We start from the raw sequence: 13,100 nt of genomic DNA on the forward strand, positions 1-13,100 counted from the left end.
TCAATTAGAAGTTGGAGACCTCTGAACTGAGATAAAGTTCAGTGTGCTGGAGATCTTTTTATGACACCTAAAGCAACGCCTGGGCTAGAACTCAGATAAAGTGATTTTTTTTTATTACAGTGGCACATCATAACAGTTTGAACCGAACACCGGGGTCACTAGCATTCATTTCTTCGGACATGACGTCTTGGACATAAGAACTTCTAGCAGGACACATCTTAAGTTCACAAGAGAATGTCGCTGTATCTTCTAAAAATATACATAAAAATGTATCTTTTATATATGTGTGTGTATGCGTGTGCGTCTAATTATTTCTAAGAACACGTGTATCATGTTCTTTCTAATCGCTTTCTTTCTCCTTGCAACTTGTGCACAGAACTGCCTGAGAGGATTGCTTACATGACCAAAAGGTGGCAGTGTTGAGTTTTGCAATTTTGTTCATAGCGGAGACGGGACAAACCTCCGAGTTCAGTCGTCATATTATTTACATGACCAATTCAGAATTAGCGCTCAGACGAAAACTTGTATCCGAGGTCCGTTGACGGTTAATGTGTGGTATGACATGTAGATGTAATTGAGAAAAAAATATATTAAAGAGAAACAAACCATATATTAAACAATGCTTAAAAAGTACTGCAATATATATGCAGAAAATATACACTAAAATAGAAAAGTGCATTTCTATTTTAGTGAAACGATCCGAAGCAGGGAAGCAGGGAAAAAAATCTATCTATCTATCTATCTATCTATCTATCTATCTATCTATCTATCTATCTATCTATCTATCTATCTATCTATCTATCTATCTATCTATCTATCTATCTATCTATCTATCTATCTATCTATCTATCTATCTATCTATCTATCTATCTATCTATCTATCTATCTATCTATCTATCTATCCTTTTTCTTTAAATATTAGCATGTAAAACTTTCTTGTTTTAAATGGGACAGTGGTCCGTATGTCATATATCGTTATGATGCATGGATAACACTTTACTTAATAACTAGAATACAGAGTTATTAAAGAAAGTTCAATCGTTGAAGCCAAAGAGAGTAAGTTGGGCTGACAGACAGCTGGTGGCCTCTGTCAGTTGAGAAAAGTTTGTTTCTGAGCGCTTCTGATATGTTAATTAGCTCTGCGAGTGTGCGACCCTATTGGCTCTTCGTCCGAGTCAATTTCCCGTTTCCAGCCTTACGTCAGGGCGGCTACAATGCTCTTAAACTCATCTGCTGTGTGATCCCAGTAAAAAATCGTCCCACTAGGTACTCAGCGGCATCAAACGTGCGAGACCGACTCTCGGCTTGTTTCCCCCTACACCTCTCTCCGCTCGCGTAATGTGCTCCTGAAGAAGGCGTAAAGTGTTAAATGTTTGAAACACAAAACCACCGTGTTTCACATGCTGAAAGAGGACTCCGCTACTCGTGTGCGCGGCACTGCTGCGTCTGTGCAATAGACTCCGCAAAGAAAAAACTCCTCTCGCACGCCTGCAACTCCGTGGCTGCGCAGAAAGGACGCTGCAAAACCTCGTTTTCTCTAGTTTCAAGACAAACGCTTAAAAAATCAAACTGGCTCACGTCTTTCCCAACCAGCCCAGTTTGACAGCTGCTCTTCACCCCGCTTGGAGGACTGTCAGCAGCAGCAAGAGGATGGCATCAGAGCTGGCAATGAGCAACTCCGACCTGCCCACCAGTCCCTTGGCCATGGAATATGTTAATGACTTCGATCTGATGAAGTTTGAAGTGAAAAAGGAGCCGGTGGAGCCCGATCGCAACATCAGCCAGTGCAGTCGCCTTATCGCCGGGGGATCCTTGTCTTCCACCCCGATGAGCACGCCTTGCAGCTCGGTGCCCCCTTCCCCAAGCTTCTCGGCGCCCAGTCCGGGCTCGGGGAGCGAGCAGAAGACACACATAGAGGATTTCTACTGGATGTCCGGTTATCAACAGCAGTTGAATCCAGAGGCGCTGGGCTTCAGCCCCGAAGACGCAGTCGAGGCGCTCATCAACAGCAGTCACCAGCTCCAGTCCTTCGATGGCTACGCGAGGGGCCAGCAGTTTACTGGCGCGGCCGGGACAGGAGGCTCCATGGCCGGGGAAGAGATGGGCTCCGCCGCAGCCGTGGTGTCAGCTGTGATCGCTGCGGCAGCTGCCCAGAACGGGGCGCAACACCACCACCACCATCATCACCACCACAACGGCAGTCACCACCAGGCACCCGGCGTTCAGTCCAACGGCACTTCTGGGACGAATCACCCTCACATGCGCCTGGAGGATCGGTTCTCAGACGAGCAGCTGGTGACCATGTCGGTGCGGGAGCTCAACCGGCAGCTGCGGGGGGTCAGCAAGGAAGAGGTGATCCGACTGAAGCAGAAGAGGAGGACCCTAAAGAACAGAGGCTACGCTCAGTCATGCCGGTTCAAGCGGGTTCAGCAGCGGCACGTCCTGGAGGGGGAGAAAACGCAACTCATGCAGCAGGTCGAGCACCTAAAGCAAGAAATCTCCAGGCTGGTCCGGGAGAGGGACGCGTACAAGGAAAAGTATGAGAAGCTCATCAGCAACGGCTTCAGAGAAAATGGATCCAGCAGTGACAACAACCCTTCATCCCCGGAGTTTTTCATGTGAGTCTCAAACTTATCGCGAAAAAAGAAAAAAAAAGTCACCCCTCCGAAAAGTTTTGATTATGAAGCTTTTTTTTTATTATCTTTTTTTTTTTTTTTGCGCAAAGCCAAATAGACAAAGAACCAATTTGTCAAGTTTTTTATGATTTTATACTTTTTTGTTCTTGTTTTTTTTTTTTTTTTAAGAAGCAATTCCCTCAAGTCTGTGACTGTTTAGATGTGGAGGGTTTTTTTATTATTATTTTTGGACAGGCATTATAAGGAAACTTTCATCAATTGTTTTTTTGTTTTTCATTGTTAGCTGTATATAGCGCATACGATGTCTGTCAGGCTCTTTTTCCACCGCTGTTCATAAGGTTTGCAGTGCTCTTATTTTTTCTTTTCTTTTCTTTTTTTTTTTTTTTTTTTTGAAAGTTGACTCAACGTCCCGCTGTTCATAAAGTGTGCGTGCATGCATTAAGCATACTCCTATGAAGTTTATCAGTGTTCCCTTTTACAACATTTTACTTGTAATTCAATGTACAGGTCCCTGTCAAAGCTGCAAACGGGCTATTTTTTTATGTTTTATTTTTATTTACCAAACTTGGAGAATCGCAAGCCTGCCATTTGACGCCACCTCATCTCATGCGTTTGTTTCTCATTGTGTTGAGCAACGAAAATGACTGTACTTTCATCACAAACTATACATTGTTTTAAAGAAATTTGCTATTGAACTGCCCTGCATGCTGGACATGTATGGTTTTATTTTCTTTATTTTTGTGCTTGAAGATGTTCCCTTCCCCCCCCCCCCCCTTTCTTTATATTTGGTCGGATGACTCCAGCATGTCATTCATAACTCCATCTTGGCCTCCTCACTTTTTTGGGACGAACACAAAAAAGTGACAGGACTCCCCCACCCTCCCCTTTAAACGTATACAAGTGCATTTCAGCTGTGTTGAAGTGCTCCACCATCGACTGTCATTGTAGGCTGCAGAAAGTGCGCAGAGCATTACCTGATGGAACTTTTGTCGGCGGAGATCCTGCAGCGAGAGGACGCAAAAAAAAAAAAAAAACTTCACAATTATAAGAAAATCACCAGTCCAGTCTCTGGAAGTCTAGTCTGTTGCTATAAGACTTTGTTATTTAAATATATATCATTGTGCATATGTCAACATTTGAATAATTTTCAATACATAATTTAATTCTAAAGTTTTGTGATGCAAGTTGCAAACAACAACAGGTTGAAACACAGATTGCCAAATCAAGGAGAAGTTGTTTTGGGGAAAAAAGAAGGAAAAAAATCGTTAAGAAAAAAAAAAATTGGCTAAGCTCCAATTTATAAAGTGAGCAGCGTTGTCCAGTTCAGAAACGGTGCTTTTGCAGCATGCATTAATAAACTGGAGTGTGCGCTCTGATTTCACCCACACATTTAATTATTATTTTTTTTATTTTAAAGTAATATTTACAATAATAAAAAATTGCATAAAAATAAAATTTGGAAAAAAAAAAAATGAAAAAAAAGTTTAATTGTCATTGTTGAAGGCGAAGTGACTTGCAATATACTTTCGAGAAATGTGTCTCTTTCAAACTGACGTACTGAACTGCACTAAAAAAAAGGATTTCGCCTATCGCTATGTGGGAGTCAGGGAAATAAAAAGTTCTTCTGGACAGCTGTCATAAAGATAAGATTGACACCCTGTTACGACTTAATCGTAACGCTTTAATGTGTAATGATCAGGTCGGAAGAGAATGTTGTTTGTCTTTAAACAAAGTCAATATCTGCAAAGCAATAACTAATTATTATAATTATTATTATTATTCTAATCGATGATGTCTGGACATTGTTGGATCTTCAGGGATTGTTACCCTGCATGTACAAAAAACGAAAGCACCATTCGCTAATGAATCTTAGAAATATAATATGTTAATTATTCTTTTTTTTTCTTATACATAGTATATATATAAATATATATATATATTTTGCTGTGCAAAATTATACCACTCACTAACCTTATGTGATGTTCATATGTGCTCGTTTTTTTCCATTTCATACAATTAAAAGATATGCAATAAATGTATGTAATTGTCTTCATTAAGTTTCTCATCTTTTTCTCTTTTGATTTGTCTAGAGACGTTTTGTCTTTGTGACTGAAGCATTCCTTAGGGAAATCACAAACAAGCTGATGTGCCACATTGACTATTCACTTTCAACTTTTTTTTCTTAACTATTTAATATATTTGTATCCCGCTAATGATTAAATGACTGGTCATGCCAAAACAGTGGGGAAAAATTCCCAAAACATTTTGAAGCTATGAGCTTAAATTTATAAAATAAGGTTTTGGACAGTAGCTTAGGCTGATAGAGGCCATACATTCTTATGCATGTGAGATACTGTAATCTGGAGTATCCCAGTTGATTATAGTTATTTTCTTTCCCTAAGAAAAAATAACTTAGGGAAAAAGACATTAAAAAGTTTAATGCCTTTTTTTAGCTTACATAAATCATATTTCCCACAAGTCTACCTTCAAATTTTAACAAAAGATAAATCTTCCCACTGCATAACAGCTTTGTTCACATTTGAGTTTCATATTCTGATTTTATACATGTTCTGTACAAAACCATTTCCTACCATCTCTATCTAAAACTGATTACAAGGTTTATTCAGTTGACAGTTTCTATTAATTTTATTGAAAACTGTGATGAGTGTGTGCGCGTGCGAGAGTGTGTTTGCAGGCTTTCTAATTGTTTTTGAGCAGGGGTGTTCTTGAGAGTGTTCCTGTGTGTAAAGCTTGTGCCAGCATGTGTTTATATAGGTATGGATTTAAACGTGGGTGTATTTCCGTGAATGAGAGTTTTAATTGCATTTCTACATGCAAGTTTCTAGTGGTTTTGCATGTTTCAGATTTGCACCTCACTTTTGTTCTTTCTCATTGTCCTGTTTGCCTCTGTGTGGTATCCTCGCTTTAGAGCATTTGTCATCGGAGTGTCATCGTTCGGCCTACCCAGTTTCGCTCAGCCTTGCTCTGTTAGTCAGTGGGTCTGATTGTTGGCCTCATGCGGACGTGCTCAGGTCGACGGGTTGCAATGAGGGCACAGCTGTGACAGGCAAGTGAGTCGGCGCACAAGGAGGTATCAGTATAAGTCAACCGCTGTGGTGAGCAGGAAAAACTTCTGCGCTTCTCAACTAAATCTTTTACCTTTTTTTGCTGCTGTTTATACATCTTTGGTTGACCTCTTTCAACATAGCTGTGTTACTGCACCATAGTGTTAACTGAAAATGCTTGTCTTCTGAAACACAAGATGAAAAGTGCTTTTGTAAGTTCTGGTACGAGGAGTAGCCTCTTGGGCATCTTGTTTCACCGTTCCAGAACAATCTGTTTTTTTGAAACAGGAAAACTGATGCGCCAAAATACATTTTGAAGAAACACTCAGGGCTTCAGAGGACAGATTCATAAAAAGTGAACCACACTCTCAGTGTTAATAAAGCACTTAATTATCTAATTTTGTTCAGACTGTAGATTTGGCAGGTATACATTTATTACTAAAATTACACAGAGACAAAGAGATAAAAGACAAACTACACCACCTGCAGATGATGATGCACTTACACACCTCCCCAAAAACAGAGAGGGGAGGAAAAAAGCATTTTTAACCCACCACTTGTATCCCATTTGAGACGTGTGTGCTGCTGCTGTGGTGGCTGATTTGCCCCAAGTGAGTGGAGAGGCTGAGACAATAGTCGGTCTTGGGCTGAATTAAATGATTTTGCTGATGATTAATAGTGGTGTGGGCCACTGGCTCCTGCGATGTAGAGATGATAAATCGTGAGTGCAGCTCCGTGCAGCTGTACCCGTTTTGGGTCTTAGCATGCACACACCATGCAATTTACAACCAAGCTGCTCTCCTTCTTCCTCAATTTATCTAATTACATCTATTTGATCTAAGCAGTAGTGCTGCTGTATTTTGATGTTTCATATTAACCACAACACTGAACTAAATCACTTCAGGGAGATTAACTCTTTGTTTTGTTTTTTTACCCTTTTCTATTTTACATCTGTGTTTGATATTTCAGAGACAAAATCCTTTTTGGCCAGATGTTTGGCTTCACTCCTCTGAATGCCATGCATTTTTGTGGCACGGCTTTTTAAGTCCCTTGAGTGGTATGTAAAAAATAAAAGAAAATGCTTTAAAGTTAATTCTTTATTGTATATTTTTTTAAAATCTATTTTTTAACCATTTCCTCATTGGAATAGATACAGTAAATGGAGTCAAACTAAAGGGGCACAATATGAAAGCTACCCAATATCTGAGTCAAGACAAAACTACTTGTCAAAATTTTTTTGCCTTTTTAACTCTGGTACCCGTGCACTGTGGTCACATTTGTAATAAACTGATCGTTACTCCAGAGATGTGCCCATGTAAAACTTTGGTGCTTTGTGGGCTGACTCTACAAGATGCAGCGCAACGTTCACTGATGTAACCGTAGGTCAGTTGACAGAATAAAACTTCAAAGCTGGTTCTAGATGTGAAATATTGCAGGGTTTAGACTGCGCTGAAAGGAATAAAACAAATCTCTGCATTGCTGCTCGTCTTTCATAAGTAATTTTGGCCTGTGTGAGATGCTGATTGGTGCTTGTGCAGACAAGTACAACGTGGATGTGTGTGTAAACTTTTTTAAGTGTGTCTCTGCATGCGTGTGGCTGTCTCTCTTTTGGACAAAAGGATGAACAGAGGTCAGAAGTTACAGCGCACAAGGCTGCTCTCAAAGTCATTAGAGTAATCCTAACCCTGGGGACCTCATGCTCATTTCCTCTGCACAGACCCCACTGAGTGAAATATGCATGCGCATATAACATGGAAGACAGAAAATTCCAACATTCCTGTCAAATTGCTATACATTACCCAGACAGTAAAAAAATCAACCTTTTAAAGCATTTTCTAAGTATAAACTACATTTTAAATGGCTTATTTGTGAGAGTAAAGCTAGTATTATGTGGGTAATCTCCTCCATGAGGATGGTGTCATTAAGACAAATAAAAGGTGTTCAAATGCAGTATTCTGTCCAACTTTTGCTCAGTGTGGTAAAGGCAGAAGGGTCTTGATGGTTAGTTCTATCCTCGCTTCTATGCTTTTTCTCAACAGAAACAGTGTCACTGTCAAGTACAGGAAGAACATTGAGGATAACTTCATGCTAATCATAATGTATTCCATTTCCACCTTTTGAGTGTATGTAGACTTTTATTATGGATCTTATCCAATCCTCTATAAACGAGGCCCCCGCCACGTCTTTTCAGAGTAAAACAGAAGAAAGCAAACTCATTTTCCCTCCTCTCAAATTGGCAGTAACCCACACTTAGTGACTTGAACTTTTGTGTGTCTTGTTTCACACTTTAATGGGACTTAATCAAGACAACCATGAGATGCAGTACAATAAAGCTACCAAAAAACATCAGAGCAATTGCAGTTGTGCAATTTATAGTAATGTTCTCAGTAACAACAATAAAGAAATGTATTTTTTTCTTGTATCTCGTTCATCAGAAAAAGCATACCATAAAATAGATTCCAGTACATGTTCACATGTTTACCAGTGACACCAGCCAATCCAACAAGACAGCAGTTACACTGATCACTGGCCTACTCTGTGTTTGAGCAGCCATAAAGACAAAATTAATTTAAAGACTTTCAGTCATTCAATGAATTTCAGGCATCAGTTAACATCTGTGACCGATCATCAGAGTTGACTTTGCCCTTTGTACACCTTCTTCCTTTGTGGCAGAAAGCACGCCTCAAATAGATATTAGGAGGAAATGCGTGGTGTCATTAGAGAATTGTCCTTGAAAGACTAGCTGCCGGTTATGTTGGTAATGAGGTGGTATAGCCTCTTGAAGGGATAATTGTATATGTCTGTAAATAGACCCAAACTAGAAGCCTGTGACTTAAACAAATGTGAGATTATCTTTCAACCGTAGCGACACCATGGCTGACAAAATAACACAAATAGAAAAACTTTGATTTTAAAATAGTATTCATATATTCACTTTGTAGACAGATAGATAGATAGATAGATAGATAGATAGATAGATAGATAGATAGATAGATAGATAGATAGATAGATAGATAGATAGATAGATAGATAGATAGATAGATAGATAGATAGATAGATAGATAGATAGATAGATAGATAGATAGATAGATAGATAGATAGATAGATAGATAGATAGATAGATAGATAGATAGATAGATTACAGCATTTATTACAATATTGTTGACAGATTTGAACATTTTAGTAATTCAATCCACTAAGATAAATACTTTATATTGAATAATTACACATACACCGATGTTTTCACTTTTGATAACTTTGATAACTTACAGGTAAGATAAACACGGCATTTTACATTAGAATTCAGAAGACCAATGATTGATTAAAAGTCTGTTTATTACCTACTTTTAATCTGACAAATGAACCTCATCACAACTCATATTCTAATTTCTGAAATATGAATACATGAATATGTCAGATTTAGCTAAAAAATACACAGCATTCCAAATGAGACATTTTAAATATTGCTGCAAATGTTTGCTCCTGAATTTAGAAGTTGCATCTAAGCAATGTTAAGCAAAGTGAGCATCCCCTTTACATGTACTTTTAACTCCTTAATTTATTTTTTGTGAATTTCACATCACATTCTTATGTTTCACTGTCATAGTGGAGCATTTCTGTTGCTTTTCTGCAGCTTCTATTTACTTTTGTAGAAGTGAATTATGTGCCATTTATTTGAAAGTCTTATGACTTAAAATTTCCTGCACTGCAGTGAATTGGCAAAATATTTCCACAGCTGTAACTTTTCAGGGCTTTTTAAAAGGGACCCTGTTTGGCATAAGTGCACACAACCAGAAAGTTACACTCATGCTGACACATCTGTAGCAACATTTATAGAGGTTATAAATAACTGTGTTTAATCCCACTTTACACAACCTGCTTACCTCTGTGTAATTTACTGGTGAGCTTGAATGTAAATTTCAGTCACAAGTTATTAGAAAAATTGAATCAAATCCCCTGCATAGAAAAAGCAGTAGATGTTAAGAACAATGACATGTAATTTCTCAAAATAAGCAGAATTAAAAACCTTTTTTACCATTTCTCTGATGAAGTACTGCACATGTATTTTTGCCTATTTTTTGCTTTCAGTGTCTTGATGCATGAGCTATGCCTGTAGAATCTATTTGCATGCAAATTTTTACATTTCCCCACGCCATCTATGATACATGCACTGTTTTCCAGCAGACAGACATGAAGAGAGTGAATCTCAGTCATAATGGCTCGACTTGTTCCTTTGTGATTGTTTGTGTGGGTCGGCATGTGAGCTGAGCAGGATGGTAGAAGGAAGAGACTGAAATCGGCACCGAAGGTGACACAATGTGTGTTTGTATTTAAATTAATGTATCCATGCTGATATGTTGTGTTCAATCTTATCTGCTTCTTTAGGTCATCAAGAAAATTCCTCCATCTGTGATTTCACGCCCCTTCTTCTTTGCCCTGGGTTCTTTGAGGTAAATCACCCTCCTTTACATTCTTTTATTTTCCTCTTGGTCCTATTTTAGCGCAAATGTTTAAAAACACTATTTGAAATGCTATAAATCTAAAACCTACTTTTAAAGCATTTAGATATTTTTCATGTATTACTTTACAGGTAAATTGTTTATCCATTTTTATTTCACTTAATAAAAAGAGTAAATTTCTTTTAAAGTGTAACGGTGCTTTAAAGTAAATTCTCAATGGAAAACATTTTGGATTTTGGCAAAATCCTTCTCAGATGTGTTTCACAGTTCAGAAAATAACAATGGACAATCATGTATCCAGTCCTCCTTTTGAGTTCACACAAAAGTCCAACACATTCACAGACAACACAGTTGTAAAATTTCTGCCATGCTTGATGAAGAGTGTAGCCAGCAGATTATAGCCACCATTCAAATGTAAATTAAATATTAAGATTTTCTCTTTTGTCTCGGACAACAAGAGAGGGGAAGAGTGAAGAATGGGCTGCTGGGGCTGAAATCAATGCTGTGAGAAAGAGACTGTGTGTAGCTAACCCGATTGTTCCTTTAATGATTTCACTTAGCCATGAGACACAAGCATGACAGGATGTTAGCTTAGGCATGACTTTTCACTGAAAGTGTAGTGATCTTCTAAATTCAAGGTTTGTATCTATTCTCAGTTTGTGAACTACAGTTTAGTGAAGAACACAATTTGTGTGTGAGTTTTATTTTATTTTTTTTATTTTGTAAACAACTATCATTCCTTTCACGCTTTCCACCAGATCTTATTTCAGACATATTAAAATGTATACAGCTACATTTAGACTGTTGATGAATTATGATTGTCATAATTTATTACTTCAGTTATGTCAATTCTAAATAAATATTAAAATTTAAACAAATAAAAAAAAAGACCATGATGCATTGCATTTAAGTGGAAATTAAAACATAATTTTGTTTCAGTTACCAGTGAGAAAATGAATAGGAAGAGTGGTACTCAATGACTTGCGTTGCTATAATTAGCAACACAAGTCAGTAATTATTGATTTATCACCATCTTTTTTTTTAGCATGGATTTATATCAACAAACTAGGTGGCAAAACAGCATTATGCGTGTGACTAATTTAACTTCTGAAGCTATCACATCCATTTATACACATGTCTGCCATATTCCATTTTAGAAATCTCACTTTTCTTGTTTGAATTTTGACCATATCAAGTGTAACACTTGATTTTACGGCAACTTTCAATATGAATGCACAGTGTCTTCATTGATGTTATGCTTTGTTTCAAATCAAACGACCTAAATACATTACACACATAAACATTTTTGTGTTTGTACTGATTTCTTCAGAGACTAAATGCATAAAGTGATCATGCACAAATATATCACAGCCTGTTTTACACACTCACTGACAGTTATAAAGGCTGATGCTAACTGATATTTATAAAGAAACTAGAATAATAAATTGCATCTGTGTTCAGACTGATTGAATATAAATGCTTAACGTAATTTAGGTGGAGTACAGCTAAGAAAAGCGGTGAACAGGATAGAGAATTCCATACTAAAGCTTTTGACAGCGGTTGCTTTTTTCCTCATTGTTACCTGAAATAAAGACCATTGGGTATAAGATTTTTTTTTCCCACTCTTGAGGGAAAGTTTGAATCTGTGTTGACACAAGAGGAGTTTTAGCTGAGACGTTGCTTTTGAGTTGCTGCAACTATTTTTGTATTTTGTTATGGACTGTGTCCACCAGCTGATCTCAGAGCTAAAAGCTTAAACTGGTACATCACCTTCAACCCTTTAGTGCATGAACAGAAATAAAACTCGAGATTAATGGAGTGTAGCTAGTAGACAGATGTGATATATTATTGTACACTCCAGTTTGAGTATTTTCTTTAGTCTTTCTACTTTCCTTTCTGCTGATTATTGGTCACTACAATCTCCCCCACAAATGGTTTGATCTGGAGTTAAAATAACACTGTTATAATCAGTATTAACAATTTAATCATAACTTAGAAATGATTTTTTTTCTCTTGCCTATATACCATTTGTTTTCAGAATTCAAACTTCAAAAATGAATGTAATTTTTTCTCATTCAACAAGAATTTAAAAATCACATTCAGCAAGATTGTTTCTTCTCAAGTCATTCTCACTGTTATGCATACGTTTTAGTAACGTCATAAATTTAATATAGTAGCACAAATTAGGCTTTTGGATAATAAACAAAATTTCACAAAAATGTTAATTATATGCAGGGGTGGGGCTTGGTGTATGAGGTCATCGGTTGGAGTTTCATTCTATCTGCATGTTGGAAAGTTCTTGAGAAAGGGATTGACTGAAATGCAAGAATGACTAACAATATGTGATGTCACTAAGCAGCGTATTTCTGAAGAAAATATCAACTTTGGTCACTTATATGGAAAAGGGCAACCTATTTATCTGTTTAAAATGTAACCACAATTTCAAGGTTTACAAAGAACAGAAAAAGATTAAATGATGTTGTATTTCATAGAATCTGCCATTAAGTACAACTCCACACACTGATATTTGTAACAAAAATAACTACACATGTAAAATATTACTCTCACAACATTCAAAAAATAGCACACTTCTCAACCTTAATTGTCATAATTTTGTCTTAAATGAAAGGGAAAAAAAAGCCTTTGGTGGTGCTAGATCTTGAAATAAGTGTGTTATATTTCATGCCTTTTTTTGTCGTCTTAGTTATAAATTGCTCCACAAAATCTATGGTGGTACAACTTTTATTTACAGTAGGAGTAAACTCTCCATGCCATGCGAAAAAACTTACCTTGTTCAAAATTGCTCTCCAATCAGTTAAGTGTAAATATAGAGTACTGCTCGTAAGTGTGCCTCTAAAATTACCCAAGTGAGATTTATATTTCTGTCTATGTAATGAGTTAACAATAATTGAGTCATGACAGGAAGGGAGACAGTGTGG

The 13,100-nt window shown here is 37.3% G+C and overlaps 1 protein-coding gene across 1 annotated transcript in view; it reads left to right on the forward strand.

Annotated features, from left to right (window-relative positions):
* The first annotated feature begins 915 nt into the window (after positions 1-915).
* LOC102222700 (transcription factor Maf) overlaps positions 916-13,100 on the forward strand; it is a 90,717-nt gene continuing 78,532 nt past the window's right edge. Inside the window, exons 1-2 of the mRNA XM_005804959.3 lie at positions 916-2,618; positions 10,088-10,152. Of these exons, the coding sequence (XP_005805016.1) occupies positions 1,651-2,618; positions 10,088-10,115 (996 nt within the window). The 5' untranslated portion in view covers positions 916-1,650 and the 3' untranslated portion in view covers positions 10,116-10,152. The remainder of the gene's footprint in view (positions 2,619-10,087; positions 10,153-13,100) is intronic.

The sequence above is a fragment of the Xiphophorus maculatus genome, chromosome 4 (genome assembly GCF_002775205.1).
Source record: "Xiphophorus maculatus strain JP 163 A chromosome 4, X_maculatus-5.0-male, whole genome shotgun sequence".
NCBI lineage: Eukaryota > Metazoa > Chordata > Actinopteri > Cyprinodontiformes > Poeciliidae > Xiphophorus > Xiphophorus maculatus.